At 41.4% G+C, this 18562-nt stretch overlaps 3 protein-coding genes across 4 annotated transcripts; 1 reads left to right on the forward strand and 2 right to left on the reverse strand.

The window, feature by feature from the left end:
* Window positions 1-1809: 1809 nt before the first annotated feature.
* On the reverse strand, window positions 1810-7897 carry LOC103457444 (potassium voltage-gated channel subfamily S member 3). The gene is made up of 3 exons (XM_008397576.1): window positions 7822-7897; window positions 5541-5796; window positions 1810-3901 (listed from the first exon to the last, which is right to left on the reverse strand). The coding sequence occupies exon 3, from the start codon at window positions 3895-3897 to the stop codon at window positions 2401-2403; it is 1497 nt and encodes a 498-aa protein (XP_008395798.1). The 5' UTR covers window positions 3898-3901; window positions 5541-5796; window positions 7822-7897; the 3' UTR covers window positions 1810-2400.
* Window positions 6980-12591, forward strand: LOC103457445 (uncharacterized). Its single transcript, XM_008397577.1, has 21 exons — window positions 6980-7250; window positions 7324-7382; window positions 7480-7566; window positions 7646-7767; window positions 7849-7992; window positions 8077-8169; window positions 8255-8428; window positions 9082-9184; window positions 9452-9672; window positions 9816-9972; window positions 10044-10255; window positions 10322-10436; window positions 10518-10717; window positions 11001-11115; window positions 11187-11356; window positions 11425-11519; window positions 11600-11730; window positions 11810-11999; window positions 12105-12246; window positions 12326-12419; window positions 12507-12591. The coding sequence occupies exons 1-21, from the start codon at window positions 7228-7230 to the stop codon at window positions 12575-12577; spliced, it is 2718 nt and encodes a 905-aa protein (XP_008395799.1). The 5' UTR covers window positions 6980-7227; the 3' UTR covers window positions 12578-12591.
* A 1240-nt stretch (window positions 12592-13831) lies between these two features.
* On the reverse strand, window positions 13832-18255 carry LOC103457443 (uncharacterized). Of its 2 annotated transcripts, none has more exons than XM_008397574.2 (21): window positions 18128-18255; window positions 17986-18059; window positions 17820-17915; window positions 17619-17743; window positions 17401-17544; window positions 17274-17330; window positions 17030-17194; window positions 16868-16964; window positions 16581-16798; window positions 16355-16511; window positions 16080-16288; window positions 15893-16010; window positions 15608-15807; window positions 15430-15544; window positions 15193-15362; window positions 15034-15128; window positions 14843-14973; window positions 14568-14757; window positions 14360-14501; window positions 13989-14103; window positions 13832-13918 (listed from the first exon to the last, which is right to left on the reverse strand). In XM_008397574.2, exons 1-21 carry the CDS (start codon window positions 18145-18147, stop codon window positions 13851-13853), a joined length of 2706 nt encoding a protein of 901 aa, XP_008395796.1. In that variant the 5' UTR covers window positions 18148-18255; the 3' UTR covers window positions 13832-13850. The 2 variants fall into 2 exon arrangements, with proteins under 2 accessions (XP_008395796.1, XP_008395795.1); XM_008397573.2 differs by having other exon boundaries at window positions 14360-14522.
* Between the last annotated feature and the right edge of the window lie 307 nt (window positions 18256-18562).

Consider the following 18562-nt stretch of genomic DNA (forward strand, 5'->3'; position numbering starts at 1 on the left):
TAACCTAGATGTAATTACCATCTCTTTTCTGTGTGCAAACATTTCCCATTAAACAAATGTGAAATGGATTGAAAAGCAATTTCTCACATGGGACTAACAAATATAAAAAGACAGCTTAAATAAATGTATTGATTTTTCCCCTTATAAAAGTGATCACAATGTTTCAGACAGGAATCCAATTGTCCAGAGACATCTTATATCCTGGCGCTTTAGTGCTCCACCACATCCAGTCGGTGAGCTTTACAGCTTCATTTTTTTTCCACAAAACTATTGGGGTAAGCAGCTTCGCTTCAGCTGTAATGTAGTAAAAGAGGTTTCATTTCATGGGTTATAAAAAAAAAGGCCAAAAGGTAAAGCACATGAAATAGGAACCTATGCATTCTCTCCGCAGCAACATTTCTGCTGACACGCTTGCTGTGACCTTTACACGTAATTGGTATTTTTCTAATATACTTTAACAACACCACATCTGAAAGCAATCAGCTCACAGGGCTTTGAATAGTGATTAATTAATACAGGGTCAGGTATGCCTACTGGGAAAACTAAATCTGAGTTGTGCTTTTATTGTTAAATTTCATCTACAACTATCCACCCTAAATAATAGCTTTTATGTAAATTGATAACTTTTTGTCACCAATTTTGATGTAATTTTAAACTAGATATTTTGTGTCAAAATGAATGTGTGTGGGTTTTTTTTTTGTTTGTTTGTTTGTTGTTTTTTTTTACATAAAACACATCTAAAATGCCTTTTGGAATGCTAAAGTATCTAGGCACAATGCTTCCTGACAAGAGCACCATTTATTTTCCTTAGTGCTGATTGGCTGTACCCCCAAGAGCAGAGAATTTATGGTCTGAGTTAAATATTGGGGTAATGCAAGAGGCTTTTCAACATAAAAAAAATTATGTGTTTATCACCAAATGAAATCATAGAAACAATGTTTGAGCAATAACTCAAGTGGGGGAGGAATATAGGGGCATCTAAGATTATCCTGTCCTGGGAACAGTCAAAACTGTCTGAAGAAAACCTGTTAGATACTGCAAAATACTTGTCAGGTTTCTATCTATTAAAAACCATTAATCACATTCTAACAGTTACAAAATTGGTGTGAATACTTTTGCATGGCTGTGTATACTGTGAATCCCTGTATGTCAATTTATAGATAGTCAAAAAGTATGTGGATTATTTTCTGTCTGCCAATCTTACTAAAGTCAAGCTAAGACAACTGAACACAAAATGCGAATCAAGCAATATGCTAATCTACAAAGTGATGCACATCTGACAGAAACACCAAGGATCGAAACTCATTTACTAAATTCAATGAATAACCTGGGAGTAATTGGATTTATCTATTTATGTTAGTATGAATGTGAAAAACACAGTGTGCAAGAAGACACCTGCCTATAACCGACATTTATGACCATTTCCTTTTACAGTTTTTTTATATTTACGCATCACTTTATAGCAATATAAAAGAAAACCAATTGAACTTTAATTTCAGACAGAAAATGAAGGCTTCAGGTAACATCTTGCTGTGTCAGAAGATGCTTCAAATCAACTGCATGACTGCACTGAAGCCCCTGCAGAGACCAGATTTTTGGAAATTTCCTTTTGTGGTGCAGCAGATCATCCAAGTGGAAATTACAACAGAGGACAGGCGATCAATACTCTGAAGAGCAGAGAAGGGTGAGCAGATAAATCGAGCTTCTGTGCATCTCAATTGCATTTTGTCAGTTAAATGGGATACTTTTACTTAGATTTGAGAGCATATTTTTTGTCTGAGGGAAAACAAATGAAGGTAAAAATCTGAATCCAGATAAGAATAAAGTTTTATTTCATGCTCACAGGAGCAAAATAACAACCTGTGCTTTAACAGTGCTCTGAGAGAGATGTGCATTATTCTCCCGATCGGCTTTATCTTACTTTTTCATACAAGCATTGTAATAATTTACTTTCCAAAAAATGCATTTCAATTCGGGCCATGCAAACTGCAAACTGCAAACTGTGCTGCTCTCACTCGGGGCTCTCGCATCTGGCAAAGTCTCCGTCTGAACTTTCAGCGAGCAGAGGAAATCAATAAACGACATTACTTTGAAAAACATTAACATTACGGGCTCCTACATGCATCATTGCGGTTTCCTCGAGCAGAAAATGGGCTTTCAAACCTCTGAGGAGGACTCAGATAATTCCCTTTAGATTTTCTAGTTTTAGTCACACAGTGTATTTTACAGGCGCACATACAGATGCGGGGAAAAAAATAAAAGTTGTGGCCCAACATATTTCTCTGTTGAACCTCATGAGGAAGGAAGACGGTAAGGTAAGTGATGGTACTCGCTGTCCCCAGAGGCACAGAGTGACGTGCTGTCATAAAGGGAGTGATGCTCTGTGAAATGTCAGGAATCTCATTTTGCTGGCCCATTTTCACAAGTGTCATTATCACACATCTCAATGTCCTGGAAGCTGGAGGCATCAGTGTCGTCCTCTCTGCTGCTCACACTGTTCCTGAACGCAAGGCTTCCTATGAAGGGGTACACGCTACCCGTGAACAGCTCTTTGATATTATAATGCGGGAGTTCAGGGTCTTGTCTTTCAGGCTTGGTGATGCACCGTACATCCATGGCTTTGTTCCTCTGGTAGTACTTTGAAAACTTATTAAAGATCACGGTGATGGGCAGAGCCACCACCAACAGGCCACAGATGATGCATAAGGTGGCCACCATCTTCCCTGCTGCCGTCACAGGGCATGTGTCACCATAACCCACTGTAGTCATTGTGATCATGGCCCACCACCAACCTGAAGGGATGGTCCCCAAATCCGTGTGCTTTTCCTCCTTCTCCGCAAAGTAGATGAGGGCAGAAAACACGGAGATTCCCACTGAGAGGAAGAGAATGAGCAGACCCACCTCTTGGTAGCTGTGGCGGACGGTTGCACCCAGAGCTCGCAGTCCGATGGAGTGCCGGGCCAATTTGAGGATTCTGAGAACCCTCATGAGTCGAAGAACCTGGACTACCCTCCCCACGTTTTCCAGGTCTTCGCTCTCCTCCATGCTCTCTTCGTCAGATTTCTCCAGGGCTAAAGTGAAGTAAAACGGCAAAATGGAAGCAACGTCGATGATGTTCAGAGGGTTGGCAAGGAACTTCCTTCTGGATGGAGCAACAACGAACCTGATGAAGAACTCTGCGGAAAAGCAGGTGATGCAAATCTCCTCCAGGATGGTGAGGACAGGGTCCTCGATGGGTCGGTCATTGTCGTCCACCCGCTGAAACTCTGGCATGCTGTGGATGCACATGGCAATGATAGAGGTCAACACCACGCTAAGGGAGGCAATGGCGATAATCTTTGAAGCTTTGGAGTGAGCGGGATCCTCCAGTCTGAGCCAGATGTAGCTCCTCACTTCTCCACACCATGCCCCTTTGAACTTAGTCAGGTCCTTGTCAAGAGCGGACAGTTCCTCAAAGGAAGAATCGAAGCTAGGCTCCTGTTCTTCGCTCCGGATGTCCCAGTCTCTGTCCTCGATGTATTCCTTTCTCTCATGGTACCAGGTGTTGCAGCAGGGGCTGAGGTACACCTCATGAATGCCCCAGTACTCGATTTCCTGACTGAAGGAAAAAATGCAGAACTCCTCCATCATGTGGATGCGACCCGTGTGATAGAAGTTGAGCACACAGAGGAAAACGCGAGGATTCCTGTCGAAGTAATACTCCCTCTCGGCCGGGCTGTAGTCATCGCATAGCTCCAAGATGGCGTCCTCACTCGGACAGCGCAGCAGACGTGCCAGGCGTGTCTGAGGGAAGCGGAGCAACATGTCCGGGTCCACTTTGTGGCATACGCCTCCCACGTTGAGGTTGACCTGGTCCTCCTCTTTTCCGTGTTGGTGGAGGATTTGGCCATACCCCATGGTCCTAAAGCATCATGAGAAAAGTATTTGCAGTAAAACTCGGAAGTGGTAAAAGTATTTGCCCTGTTAGACTTTTCTTCTGTTTGTCATCTCATCTTAGTATCAGGCAAACATAATTTCAGAAGATATTAAATAATAATGTCATACATATATTTAGGGGAAAAGACTCATCCAAAGGTGTTAAACTCATTTTCATTTTGGGCCATATCAAGATTATGAATGTGTTTGTGCCAGAAAAAAAAACTGGTTTGATTTTATTGATACAATGGTATTAAAGCCGCAACAGTTTTTTGAAGATTCCCTCTAGAGTTCAGAGGGCCATATAAAACACTGTGGTAAACCAGATTTGGCCCCTTGGTCTTGAGTTTCACACATGTGAACCTGACTCCTTTGTGAAAATACTACTTTCCACCTTGTTAACCACATTATTTGGTTTCATTCGACACACCCAGGCATGACTTCTGCCAGACCTGTGGAACCAAGAAATCCCTAAACAGAACCTGTCTGACAAAATGAAGTAGGCTTAAACATCTCAAAAACCAACATGTCATGTTTTGATCTGAAGAAAGTCAAGAAAAGAGCTGAAACAAAGTTGTTGATTATCAATCACTCTGAAGGGAATGTCTGGTCTGAAGGGAATCACATTAAGAACTATTGTTCTCAAAAGGGGAAATTGGCCAGCAAAATTACTCCAAGTGGGCATTAGTGACTCATTCGTAAAATCACAAAACAAAACAGAAAAACGTCCAAAGCACCACAGGCCTTATTTATTTTATTTTTTTTTTACCTCAGCTAAGCTCAGTGTTCATGATTCATCAATAAGAAAGAAAATAGAGAAATACATGCATTGGAGAGAGCCAAGGCAAAACCCTATGCTGCCTACAAAGAACAAATCGTCGGGACAATTTGTTTGACATTAAACTAACAGTATTTCAGAGTCAACATCACAAAACGTCAAACTTATTGTTGGTGGTGCGACTGTCTATACGGCAGTGCTCGGCTTGAGACCACTTGGATTATGCAGCACAATAATAATCCACGACACACTAGAAATTACTTCCCTAAACAGCTGCTAAAGTATAGATTTAAATCAAATTAAGACACTTCTGCAGGACCCTAAAAAGGGTATTAATGCTCAAAAATCTTACAAAGTAGTTTAATTAAACCTGTTCTGTGAAACACTCATTGACAATGTAATGACAGTTATTGCCACAGGTAACTAGGTTTAAGTGGCGATTACATGTTCACATAGGGGCCAGGTTAGTTTTGGTAGCTTCTTTACCCTAAGAAGTGAATTTCTTACTTTTGTTTTAATCAGCTTTTCTTGGACTGACAATAAAATATGTTTTATGATAGGAAACATTTAAATAAAAAAAAATAATAAATTTGACAGGATGTTTCTTTACTGGGTTACTGGATTATAATGAGACAAGGGGAAAAAACAATCTCAGACAACAGGTTAAAATTAATTACTTTTTTACATCTTTACATGAAATACTATCCTCCAACAGTTCATCCTGCTTCTATCCATGATAAGTTTTTGCTAAAAAAAAAAAAACAGAAAAAAACCCCATCAAATTTAACAGGTTTTCCAACACTTTTCCACTTGAACTAAATGCAAAACAAAAAAGATAAAAACCTACCTGTAGTTTCAGCCTTTCTTTCCATTAAATAACTTTTATACAACTGGTTTTGTTCCCTTGTTCCACTGATTTGGTGCTGTCAGGATGATGTGGGGTGAGAGAAGCAACATGAGGAGAAGCAGCCGGGCAGTACGCTGCCGCAGCCTCACGGACGGGACAGGAGGAGCTGGAGCTGGGACAGCCAAGCGGCAGCAGTTTGTTGCCTTTTACAGGGAGCAGGGAGGGGCAAGAGGACAAGGGAGGAGAGAGAGAGAGCCTGCAAAGATGAAGAGATGCAGAACAGAACAATCTTTGTAGCTTCTTTATAGGCTTTTGATGTTCCTGAATATTGACTGCGCTTTTCCATCTGATAAGGCTGCACCTGCAACCCCTTAATGTTTTATTGTTTAAAAATGTGTCTTGGCTTTTGCTTGAATGCTCTGTAGCAGGAGCTGACATCGGCTTGTGCATGAAGGACAGAGAGAAGTAGTAACATCAGACATTTTAATCCTCTCTGAGAAGGTACTGCTGTCAGGCTGACCGCCAAGCAAAAACCTCAGACTCTATTTGGCAGCAAAAAGGAATTACAGCACACTCCCCGAGAAAGAATAGCTTTAAAGTGACTTCCAGAAGCATTCACATTTGAAAACATTTTTATATAACAAACATTGATTATTTAAGTATGTAAAAATCTCAAAAGTGTGGCATACACATTCTGCTATCTTTTATGTTGATGTCATTGAATTAAAGTCAGCTAGAGGTAGCTTAACTAGTAAACAGAAGAGTGAGTTGATGATATGAAGAAAATAAAAAGAAAATTTGGCCTGCATGCACAATTCAAAACTAGCACTCCACATGACCCTAAAAATATTATCCCGATGGTTGTGGCAGCATCAAGTTCTGGGTTGCTATTTTTTAGTGGGAGCAGGATAAGCTGCCCAGATTTGATGATGTTCTGAACTAAATAAATGTTTATGATAAAAATAAAATTTGTCAAATGATGCAGAGGATTTGAGACTGGGGTGGAGGTTCATGACACATACAGTTACACCGGAATGGCTTAGATCAAAACGTACTCTTTTTGCATGACCCAGTCAAATTCCAGATCAAGTCAATCAATCTTTACACCTAAAACTGGCAAGAACTCCATAGACACTCATCCTTCAGTCTAACTAATCATTAGCTATTTGGCAAAAAAAAAAAAAAAACATATTGCGAAATAGCAATAATTTTCAGTTTCCAGGTGAGCAAATCTGTTTTGTATTTGCTCACATGGAGCCAAATAAATGCATTTATTCCATAAAAGTTAAAATTAGAATCCCAAAGATTCAGAATTTAAAATAAAATAAAAACTCCTTTTAGTATTTTTTAAAAGCTGATGAGCTACAAATATCTAAGCATTTCAAACAACTTGCTTAAGCATTGTTTTGTAAGCGTAGTCTTTGTCTTGGCAGCACTTGATCTTATAGATCAAGGCAAAACGCAGAAACCAGTTGGCAGGAAATCAACATTAGTTCAGGCTGTCCACACAATTATCTCCAAAAGGTTGTAATTGGATCCACCTGTGAGCGGCTGTATCGAGGGACAGGGACGCTCTCCTTAGACTTCCAAAGGGCTTTGACCTGCAGAGTTCCTTTTTCTTGACAAGTTTTTTATGAAGTGGCAAACATAGGAACTCTGAGGTTACCAGTCTCCCACAGACTGCACAATGGGGCATCTGCTTTTATTGAGGTGTGATGGTTTTTCATCGAATCAAACTTGATTCAATGATTTGGTGTTTCATGTTTTTAATTCTTATTCCCAGGTGGATTCTCCTCTTGCTAGTGGCTGCAAGCATAGAGGCTCAACGGAAGCCCCCTATAAGTAAGGCTATCTGTCTTATAGTGGCATATCTTAAGAGATTTGCCAACTCTGCAGGTTTTTCTTGCATGTGTAGCTTTTTTTTCTTCTTTAAATGCAGATATCAAAGCAAAATGCTTGGGGAATATTATGCGTGTGGATGTTGGCCCTCTTGGAGGAAGCCTTTTGGATGTTGCCGTTATCATGAGTAAGCTCCTGCTTGTTTTGGCTCTTGCAAAATCAAAATTTTACACCCAAAACTGAAAGTGTAAATTTTCTTATCCTAGATAACACGGCAATTGTTGTTACACAAAGTATTGCGGCGCAGTGTGGCTTCAGCATGAAGAGTGACTCATTTGGGAATGCCTTAATTTATATCTCCCTCCAAAACTGTTTTGCTCAAAATGTGGTAACAAGACTAAAGCTCTCTAAGCAATAAATGCATTTCCTTAAGCCTCTTTACCTGATGAGACACTCTTTTTGTTTGCAGGATGATGAACTGTTCACAACTGCACTACAACTTCGCCTTCAAAGGAATCAGTTTTCTCAAGAAGAGGTGTATCAGGTGGCTGAAACCTGCCGGTATGATGTCTGGGCCTCCAGAGAAGTCATCTGTGACTATAACTACATGGAAGTGAGTGAACTTAAATCTAGGCCCTGAGCTGAATAAATGTTCCTTGTAGCTAATGGCCTGTTTCTTTCTTTTTTTTTCCTCTAGGTGTCAGTAAAACGTGCAACTACAGAAGACTTTCCTCTGCCTGGACATCCTATCCACCCCTCAAAGCCTTCAAACCCTCGTCGAGCTGCAGAGGTGAACTTTAGAGACTGTCAGACTCTGTGTGGAATTAACTTCTGGATGCCTGAATAAAAGTTGCCCTCTTGTATCCGAGTTGCAGAAACGGTCTATGGATGCAGGATTCGAAGCTACAACCGTTGTGTTTTTCACACCAGAGGGAGAGAAACCTATGAGTGTGACTGCTGCACAGCAATGTGGATATGGCATTGGAAATACTCCTACAAGGCTGGTTTTGAGAAGTCCAATAATTGCACCAGAAACTTTCATGCAGACAGTGAGTAAAAGGCAATTACTGCCTGAGAACCTCTTAATGTGACTTGCTCACAGTAGGTCAATAGATGTGAAGTAAACTACTAACTTCATAGTAGTGCTAGTGGTCTGGATCACTTCTGTTTTCAGCATTTTTTTGTTTGCATCTTTTTTTGTTGCATGTGTTTTCTTGTCTTTGCTGGGTGTTTGCACCTGTTGGCCACCGTAAAATACAGTGGTGAAAGTAAATATACCTTCAAATACTGGCGTCTGTAGGTTCCAGTATTTTTACTGTAAATCTAGTTTTACTACTGCATTCACTTTGAGTAAGCTACTGCAAAGAAAACTTGGCCTTAGTTTTACAATGGAACATTAATACCTGACCCAGTGTAGGCTTCTTAGAAGTGCTACAATAGGTGCAGTTCTAAAATGCATAATCTGAACAATCAGAACTTCACATAACACAAGAGGATGCAATAAGTAACCTTCAGAACAGTAGTTCTTGTGATCATGGGTAGTTACTTAGTTGAGTCTCAAAGACTCAACTGAGTCTTTGAGATGTGCTAACTCAAAGACTCAGTTGGCACATCTTGACTTGTGTAATTATTGTACTGTTGTTCTATGATGTGGTTCATATTTGCTTGTCGCTCAATAATGTTCTATATTTTTGACACCCAGGTAGTAGGGGTTCCCATGAGAATTTTCAAAACTTCAACAATCTTTGAAAAGAAGTGGCTTGCAACACAAATTGATGCTGCAGCTGCTTGTCCAATCCAGGAGGGTAAGCAGACTTTCAATAACATTTGCTTTGTCTAAGGAGTCTTGACATTTTATGGTGTTGAGAGGCTGCTCTATGGCTTCAACATCTATGCCACGGAGTTGCATTATTTGCATACATTTCCAAAGACTCAAATAATGGCAAGCTTAATTGCAGTAAATGGCCAGCTTCTGCTCACAAGGCAAGGACTTGAGCACAGCTTTGTACGTGCCAAAATTAAAACTAACTGTTTGTGTAATGCTCTTAATTGGTCTTGTGCCTAACTTGCAGGTAGTGTCTTCTTCACTCAAAGCACAATCACCTGGTACCTGCCCCAGCAGATGGACCCAATGACTTCTTCTGGACAATTTAATCTGTTGGAGGTGCACTTGGGTATAAATGGCCAAAGGCTAGACACTGTTGAGATGCAGGCCCGAGAATACTCTGTAACACTCAATGACTTCTACATTGTCACTGAACTTCCCATTGGGGGTGTTGGTGGCTACTACAAGGTGACCTGGCTTATGACATTTAATCTATGAAGCATGCTGATGGCAAGTTTCAAATATCCTTAGGCTTGCAAAATGTACTCGGATAGGCAACGCTAGCTAACCTGTCTTTCTTGGCCTTTGCATAAACTGAAACACTCCTGCAGAGCCACGTTCAAGGTGATCTGTACTACGTCTCTTATATGATTGAGCCAATGCTTGAGCTGCTCTGGACAGAGGATGCCACTCATGAACAAACGAGATACAAAGTCTTTTTTCATATCGCAACACATCTGCTACCACGACCCTTAGAACTTATCGACAGTGAGTAACTGGCTATGTATTTCTTTGACCATTTGTTTGCAAGCCTGTCTCATTCCTTTATCTTCCTGCAGATACAGTTCCAGGGGAGAAGATGTTCAGGATGACGCTTGGCCATTTTGCTGCTGATGTGGCTCTAATGAACATTACCTTCTCTGCTGAAATTCTATCCATGCCAGACTGCAGTGCCCGAGGCTTTAACATCTTGGAACACATGTCTCCCAACACCAGCTTGAAGGTCTTTACCCTCCAAGTGCCCTTTGCAGACCCTGCAGTCTTGCAACAGGTAAAGATTTTAGATGGATGAGAAATGTCTTGTTTGGCATGTCTTCTAATGTTACCTCTTGATCAGACTGGAGAGGGAGTCACAGTCTACTCCCTTTACCTGACCTTTGGTCTGCTGATCCTGGATGAGCTTGTCGCATTCTCTCACAAAGCCTACTTGGAAGCTGTCGTCCAGGATACTGGTCTGCATTTATAAAGATTTGAATAATTCAAATTGCACTACTTGAACACTCATGGTTTTTTGTTTGTTTGTTTTTTGACAGTCCTGCCCTCTGTCTCTGGTGGCTGTGATAACCATAACTTCTATGTCCTTGTAAAATATGGAAGCGAAGGCTACAACTTTCAGACCATGGTGGGGAAGCGCTACATGACCCCCAGTTTGGCTCAGCATTATGACTATATGGAGAACAGGACACACTTCAGTTTTGTTGTGCCATTTTCAGCTCCTGATGTTACAGTGGAGGTATGACTCTGAAGGGTTTTAATGTTTAAAGCAGGGGTGCCCAAAGTCGGTCCTCAAGGGCCGGCATCCTGCATGTTTTAGTTCTCTCCCTGGTTTAGTGCACCTGGATCAAATGATGGTTCTTTAGAAGCCCTAAGAGGAACATTGACAAGCTGAAAAGGTTGTTGCTACCACCAGGGAGGGAACTAAAACGTGCAGGATGCCGGGCCTCCAGGACCGACTTTGGGGACCACTAGTTTAAAGGGACAAAGTGTCTAATTTCAAGCAACATTCCTCCTTTCAGGCCATTGAAGCGTCATCCATTAGGAGCAGACTTGATGTAGTTTTAAGTAACCCAGAGACTAATTCTCAAATTCAAGAATTTTCTGTAGCTTGCAATTTTCCTTCAACACTCACAGGTAAGTTACCTTTATATCCACCCTAACATTTGGTGACCTTGTTGAACACTGGTAAACATGTTCTCTTCAAGAATGCTTTCCAAATGGCACAATGACTGCTCTGGCCTTAAAACTGGAATCGGTGCCCTTGCTGAACCCCAGCCAGCTCTCCCTTGCGGATCCTTCCTGTGGCCCCGTCCATAGTGATGACCGCTATGCTTTCTTTGTCTTCGCAGTGAATTCATGTGGTACAACAAGGAAGGTACGTTGGCACTCAATGATTACATGATGTCTTTCTAAAACAGATGAACCTGTAACTTTTTTTTTCAGTTCATGACAAATGCCATGCTCTATGAAAATGAGATCTCACTGCCAGATGAACTTTTAATGAAAAAGAGTCCAACATCAGAGGAACCAGAGTATCAGTAAGACTCGGCTTTAAACACTTAAGAACTGACTGACAACTTGAAGGGTGGGGAATTAAAACTTTGCTTTAAATTCTCAGTTTAAAGATTTCCTGTTTCTACGACATCAACACAAGCCAGGCTGTGGCCTTCAACGCAAGACCTCACAGGAGTGAACCTTATGTAGATAACTCTAAAGGCCAGTTGCAAGTTGTAATGAGGCTTGCTTTGGGTAAGGATTGACTACAACTCGATGTCAGATTTGAGAAGGCAACTGATATAAGGGACTACATGTCATCTTGATCTCTTAGATGACTCCTACCGTGCATTTAAAAACTTTGAAGACTATCCCATAGCAAAATATCTACAACAGCCACTGTACTTTGAGGTGGAGCTGCTGAAATCTACCAACCCTCTGGTTTCACTTGAGTTGGAAAACTGCTGGGCAACACAAGAGGAAGACAGAACATCCCAACCCAGATGGCATCTGATAACTGATGGGTATTTTATCAGTGACACTTGACATAGTTTGTCAAGGTGAAGCTGTTGCAAAATGAAGTATCTAGAGTAGTCTAAGATTCATTAAAAACTTGACACCTTCTGCAGCTGTCCAAACCCAGCTGACCCTTACCAGGTAGTCTATCATCCTGTCTGGACTGATGGCAGGGTTAGGTATCCCTCCCACTTCAAACGCTTTGAGATCCAGATGTTTGCCTTTGCTGATGGCAAAGATGACATGAGTACCAAGGTAGTTTATGTAATTGGGTTGCATGTATAAATCTTGTTGCATTTGAAACGTATAGCTAAATGACATCTTAATCTTGCAGCTTTTTGTGCATTGTGACGTTGTGATCTGCGATTCCAAAAATCCCCTTGGTGGCATTTGTGGAGGACAATGTTCAAACCCAAAGCAGACAAAAGGTGAGATGGAGGATTTCAGCTTTGTGCTACAGCACTCTGAAGACTTCTTCTGTTTGAGGAAAGATTAATCTCGTCTCCTCTTTGCAGGTCGAAAACGTGATGTTTCACAGGTCTATGGCTTTGAGTATGTGTCTCTTGGCCCAATAAGATTTAATTAAACAATTTAAACTGGTTTCAGACTTTTCAATCTACCACAAATTAAGCTGCAAGCTAGTCAATACTTGCTTTCTTTTTGTGAATGTAACTCAGCCATTTAGCTTAGTTACTTTAGAGGACATGACACCTGATGGGTTTTAAGCAGAGATGGTGAAGTTGAATTTAATCACCTTAAACTTGACTGTAAAGCTGAGAATTTTAAAACTCAAGCTATGCCTTTAATGTTACTGCTAGTTCATGGTTTAGACTAGTTTTAGGAAGGATCTTGTAACGTCTAAAAGGTGTATGCAGTAATACCACTTTGAATCAGTGGCTGAGATGACACCCAAGTTTTCAAACTAGACACTGGTATTGACAGTACTCCATAGTTTGGGGTCAGCAGGTACTTGGTTTGAGGGTCATATTGGAAGTCTCCAATTTAATTGAGGGCAGAATTTAGTGCTTTAAACCTTGTTTAATTGTAGAAAATACCCTAAACTGACTTGATTTCCTAAATGGATTAGAAAGTGATACTTTACTTGGATGTGGGCTGTACACTAACGTACAAGGATCATCTTTTGGCTCATTGACCAATTAAAACCATTTAAACTGTTCAAAGGCCATATACATGCCCCTCCCCCTTACATATCAAACTGGAGATGAATGTATGAACTGAACTCACATTTTGCTTGCACACTTAATCTGCAGTTAACCCCTCACATCAAGCACCCAAACAAAATATCACAAAAACTAGGTATAGATATGAAGGTATGCTGAATCCAAGTACCCTTAGTTGGTTCCTGACCGTAGATGTTTCACTGCCCAACAGGTCCTACATCGTTTGCACATACTCCTATGACGGCAAGATAAAATATTTCCCTCCTTACAGATTTTACTTGATCAAATTATATACCAGGAGAAAGGAAAAATCAATTGTAAAAACCAGGATGTTAAGTTGTGTGCATGATTGCTGTGTGGAATTTGACTTCAAGGTGTACCCATACCCCTTGCAAAGGCTAGAGATGGGCAACCCTCCTGTATGGATATAAATTACAATGACTTGTACTAGTATGTTGAACCCTTGGCATTTTATTTCTCAGAATAAAATGTGGCTCATTTGCCTGAAGATTTTAGTTTTGCTCCTATTTGAGAACTCTCCAGATCAAGTTTTTGTTCCCCCACAAGTGCCAGATTTAAATGTCAATAAAATTGCCACTTGGTGGCTAAACCAATAAAAGCTTCAAAGATTAACTATAATAATGGATCAAATTGTCAAAGGCAGGAATATTTTAGAATTTATTGAAAACTATTCAGTGTAATGGGTCCAAAGGAAATCTGCTTGTGGGTTGAGGTTGTGCTTTGTCCTGCAATAGACAACAGGATTAGATGAAGTTACCATTTTAAGAGTATGTCATTTTAACTAGACAAACTTACCCCTTCTCATTTGTGTTGGAGTACCTTTCACAGCAAGATTAGCACATTGGCCTTGGCAGATACCCTCTGCAGGGCTGGTTGTATCACAAATTACCAAGTCACAATGGACATAAACCTGTAAATTAGAGCGTTAGTTTTCTAGTACTCTGATTTTTAATCCTACAGTCAAGTTAAACCAGTGGTGCCTCAAGTTGGCCCTCGAGGGCTTGGCATCCTACATGTTTTAGTTCTTTCCTTGGTGGCAGCAACAACCTTTGAGCATGTCAAGGATGTTAGACCTTCTAATGTGCCATCATTGATCCAGGTGCATCAAAACATGCAGGCTGCCAGCCCTTGAGGATCGACTTTGGGCACCATCGAGTTACACTTACCTCATGCTTCAGAACCTGCTTTTCCTGAATGAAGGCAAACATCTTCATTGAAAAGCGTTTGTAGTGGGAAGGGACAGAAACTCTGTCATCCACTGAGATGGTACTGAAGACTGTTGCATACCCATCGCCGGAGTATGCACAACTGGAGCAGAAAGTAAAGTTACTAGACCACAAATGTAAGGATTTGAAGTTTCTTAGATTGTTTTACCTGGCCACAATAATGTCCCAGCTGGGGAGAGAGGTCCTTTCTTTCTGGAGAGTAGCCCAGCAGTTATCCAAGATCAATGCCAAGTGAGGATCAGTTGACTGCACCAACTCAACTTCAAAGTACAGTGGCTCCCTCAGATATTTCTCCACTGGGTAGTCTTCAGCTTCATAGAACTCTTGATATGAAGAATCTAGAGGGGAGTGTCCATTTTTTTTTATTTAATAGTCAGAAGTCTAGCAGCAAGTAGTTATGACATTTAGATCAAGCATCCTAACCTGTTGCTAGCCTCATTTGGACAGTCATTTGTCCAGAGCTGATCTCTGCTTTTGGTTCATATAGTCTTGACTTGGCATGAAAGGCAATTGTTTGCGTGTCATTGACCATGTAGTAGCAGGAGACAGTTTGCCTACAGAAAGACAAAGTTAGCAAAAATCCCACAGCAGATTAAGATGTCAGTTGGTCTTACCTGTATTCAGGGTCAACAGGTGATGTGTGGGTAAGGCCCTTCTCAGCATTGTACAGGCCAATCTCATTTTCATACATCATGTAGTGGTCGAAGAACTAAGGAAAAATGTATACAAGTTAAGTCTTGGTCTAAGTACCAAGTAGTTAAATATTGACTTACTGTTCTAGTTGTTCCACAGGAGTCGGCACTGAAGGTAAACTGAGCAAAGCGATCATTGCTAGAGACTGGCATGCAGGACTGGTCCTTCAGAGTCAGCCAACTTGGGTCAAGATTGGGTACAGATTCCACTTTCACAGCCAAAGCACTGATTGTTCCATTGGGGTAGCACCCTACAAGGAAAATAGGAAGTTTTAGGTTCACGGCGATAGAATTTAGTAGCCTTCTACATGTACTTACTGGTGGTTGTCAAAGGGAAGTAGCAGGCCAGAAACAAGTCAGAAAGAATCCAGTTGGTAACTGGGTCCCACACAAGCACATCCAGTCTGGCTCGGATTGAATTTGTTGTGATCAACTGGAGGGAGAATAAGCTATTCAGTGTTGCCGTCAGTCTGCTCACCGCACAGTTCAGACTTACCTCAAAAGCGGAGCTGGTAGCTGTATATGGCACTTCAATGCTGCCATGTGTGGCATTGCCTTTGAACTTGTAGGCTTCTGCAAACTCTGGTGTTAAGTCCAGACCACCAACCATTGTGTTGAAGTTGGTCCCTTGGCTGCCATATTTCACAGTAATATAGAACTGATCCTGGTCACAAGTGCCAGAGAGTGTAGGCAGCACTGGAAGTAGTAAAATCATTTAGTTACCCCCCCACCCCCCTTTTAGAGCAGAGGGAAGTTTGTGTGCAGGTTTTACAAGACTTACCAACATCCTGAAGAGATGCCTGCAATTTCACTGCATGGGCAAATGAACTTCCCTCAGGCAGAATGACAAAGCCAAATACTACACTGAGGGTGTAGGTAGTCACCAATACTTGTGGATTCTTAAGGAGGAGAGTTTAGGCTTAATTAAAAATGGACCAATAAGAAAATACCTACAATAGCCAACATACATGTTTGAAGACGACATCAGTATCAAAAGGAACTTTGAGAGACAAGACTGATGATCCATTGGCTTCAACATGCTGCTGAACAGTGAACCCTCTGGCATTGCTCTCCTCTACAGTAAGGACTCCAGTAGCAAAAGTGATGTTCCTCAGCTCCACATCATGAAGGAATGTGCCAACGTAAAGGTTGAATTCCCTCATTTCTGGCACAGTACCTGAGAGACCAGACATGTTAAAAATTTGCAGCATACCACTTTGAGGTTCTTTTTAGCAAAACGTACGGTCATCGGTGTAGGGAGGACGAGGCATTGGTGGGGTTGTGATGGGGAACAAGATCTTATATCTTGTGTTTTGTTGAGTTTGGTCTGCCCTCCAGAAAACTTCCAGCATTGGCTCAATGGTATAGGTGATGTGGTACTGGAAGTCTGGAGCATGGCTCTGCAATTGAACATGCAGATTTAATATTAGAAAGTTACAATATACTTTTATTCAGAGCCAACCACCAACCTTGTAGTAGCCATCAGGTGAGCCAATTGGGATCTCCACAATAATATGGAAGTCTGTAATAGATAGATAGTACCCCCTTGCAGCCATCTGAGTGCTATCCAACCTCAGGCCATCGATTCCCATGTTCATTTCTACAAGTCTAATGCGTCCATCCAACAAAGGAGTCACACGGCGAGGTACATGCCAAGAGATTAGGTCCCCAGTGAACAGGACGCCACCTAGTCATACAACAATAAGTCAGACAATCGATAGTCAAATGTCATGTAAAGCCAGATTTAGAGACTTGCCTGTGGGACAAGCAGCTGCCAAGTTGAAGATATTCAGTCCATCATGAGCCTTGTGGTAAATGCTCACCTTCAGTACTTCCATGGGGACTCCAGCAACCTATGATTATATTTAGTGTCACTTACAGCTCAAGCAACTAATGTCAACAGTTCAACTCTACTTACAGCCTCTGAATAAGTCTCAGCTGTGTTGTAAGGACTCCTTACAACCACACGGGTAGCTGTAGTCATGGCACTGTAACCAGCTTGTTGGGCTTCTTTCAAGACCATTGACATGGGCTCAGGAGTGAAAAATGTCATCTTCCAGATTCCAGACACTTCTTCAGAGGTCTGGGGAGGGAAAAAAAAAAAAAAAAGTTAGCTGGAAAGCTAGGCTTTATGAATGTCTTGCAAAGCCATTTATACTTACACCAGGGATTGTGTTGAGTTGGGAGTTGTCAGCTTGGGGAGCCATGTATGTTGAAACCTACATGAGAAAATAATTTCAAACCATTGTCTAGATTAGCTGTGAAGTCATTTTAAAAATTATGACCCACTTCCATGTAGTTCCTGTCGCAAAGGATCTCTCGGGGGGCCCAACGAGTGTAGCTGCAGGTCTGTGCCACATCGTGACTAACCACATCAGAAGGACTATGTCGGTAGATTTTGAGTTTCAGACCAACACCAAACATCATGTCGTCCTAAAAGCCCAGAGAGTCGTTACACCAAGCCCAGTTATGCTGAAGCCAGTCTTTAGCACTGCACTAAAACAAACCTTATTCTGAACAAAGCACCCCAGCAGAGAAGTGTAGATTCTAGTGTTGCCCCAGGGGTCTGACTCCATACTGTAGCCACACTGAGCAGCTAGACTGGGTGTCAACAAGATGTACTGGGTTTCATCTGGATGGTAGAGACAGTACATGAGTAACTTGTGCCTTGGTTAGAGTCATTGCAGCTGATAAAACCTGAAACTTACTGAGCGCTTCTACTTCAAGCTGATTCCCCACTGCAAGAACCTCATCTAGGGTCAGCCTCATCAGATTAGCAGCACAGTCTGCCTTTAAACCACTGCCTGTCGAGAGAGCTAGTTAAATCACTTGTTAAAAAGCTCATGAGATTGAACAGATGAAAGTCAAGCTTACTTGGCTGAGGACTGATCATGTTTGACCATGCTTGACCCAAGGCACAAAGTGCCACAATCAAGTTCCAGAGCACCCTAAAATTAAAGGAATTTCAAAGATCAAATGAATTATACACATTTAAAAAGGGAAAAAAAAAACTTACAGTTTCTTGGGTTGCCACATGAAGCAATGTAACAGAAGCCAAACAAAAGGCAACTACAGCCAGAGCTGTTTACTGTAAGCACAACAAGCCCACAGGACAAAGCAGCTCTGAGGAAGAGGAGCTGAATGTGATCTGAAGATCCCCAGCACCTGTTTTATAGGCCTACTAATCACAGCCTCACTTGTGACCTAATTAGTGGAAATTCCTTACACCTGAGACTCCCCCCAGAAACAAGCAAGTCTGATCAAGATTATTCACCCAGTTTGTTGTTTTGAATTGACTGCTTTCCATAAAACGAGTGTTTCACTTCTAACACCATAATGAATGTGACTATCAAAAGAGGATGTTGTGCAGACTTATCTATCAGGATGAACATTTGGATTTTATTGTGAATTTTAGTGACATATTTTGCCTAATAAGTTCCTTTTACTGCAA

The sequence above is a fragment of the Poecilia reticulata genome, linkage group LG21 (genome assembly GCF_000633615.1).
Source record: "Poecilia reticulata strain Guanapo linkage group LG21, Guppy_female_1.0+MT, whole genome shotgun sequence".
NCBI classification, from domain to species: domain Eukaryota; kingdom Metazoa; phylum Chordata; class Actinopteri; order Cyprinodontiformes; family Poeciliidae; genus Poecilia; species Poecilia reticulata.

Bases quoted from the DNA above. Each gene is read 5' to 3' on its own strand.
- LOC103457443 (XM_008397573.2), bottom strand. From the start codon at position 18,147: ATGTGGCAACCCAAGAAACT. The intron at 17,331-17,400 runs GTGGGTCATAAT...TTTCTCATGTAG, and splicing joins GCGACAGGAACTACATGGAA to GTTTCAACATACATGGCTCC. The intron at 17,195-17,273 runs GTAAGTATAAAT...TTCCCTCCCCAG, and splicing joins AACTCAACACAATCCCTGGT to ACCTCTGAAGAAGTGTCTGG.
- LOC103457445 (XM_008397577.1), top strand. From the start codon at position 7,228: ATGGGGCATCTGCTTTTATTGAG. The intron at 11,520-11,599 runs GTAAGACTCGGC...TTAAATTCTCAG, and splicing joins TCAGAGGAACCAGAGTATCA to TTTAAAGATTTCCTGTTTCT. The intron at 12,247-12,325 runs GTAGTTTATGTA...TTAATCTTGCAG, and splicing joins AAGATGACATGAGTACCAAG to CTTTTTGTGCATTGTGACGT.
- LOC103457444 (XM_008397576.1), bottom strand. From the start codon at position 3,897: ATGGGGTATGGCCAAATCCTCCACCAACACGGAAAAGAGGAGGACCAG.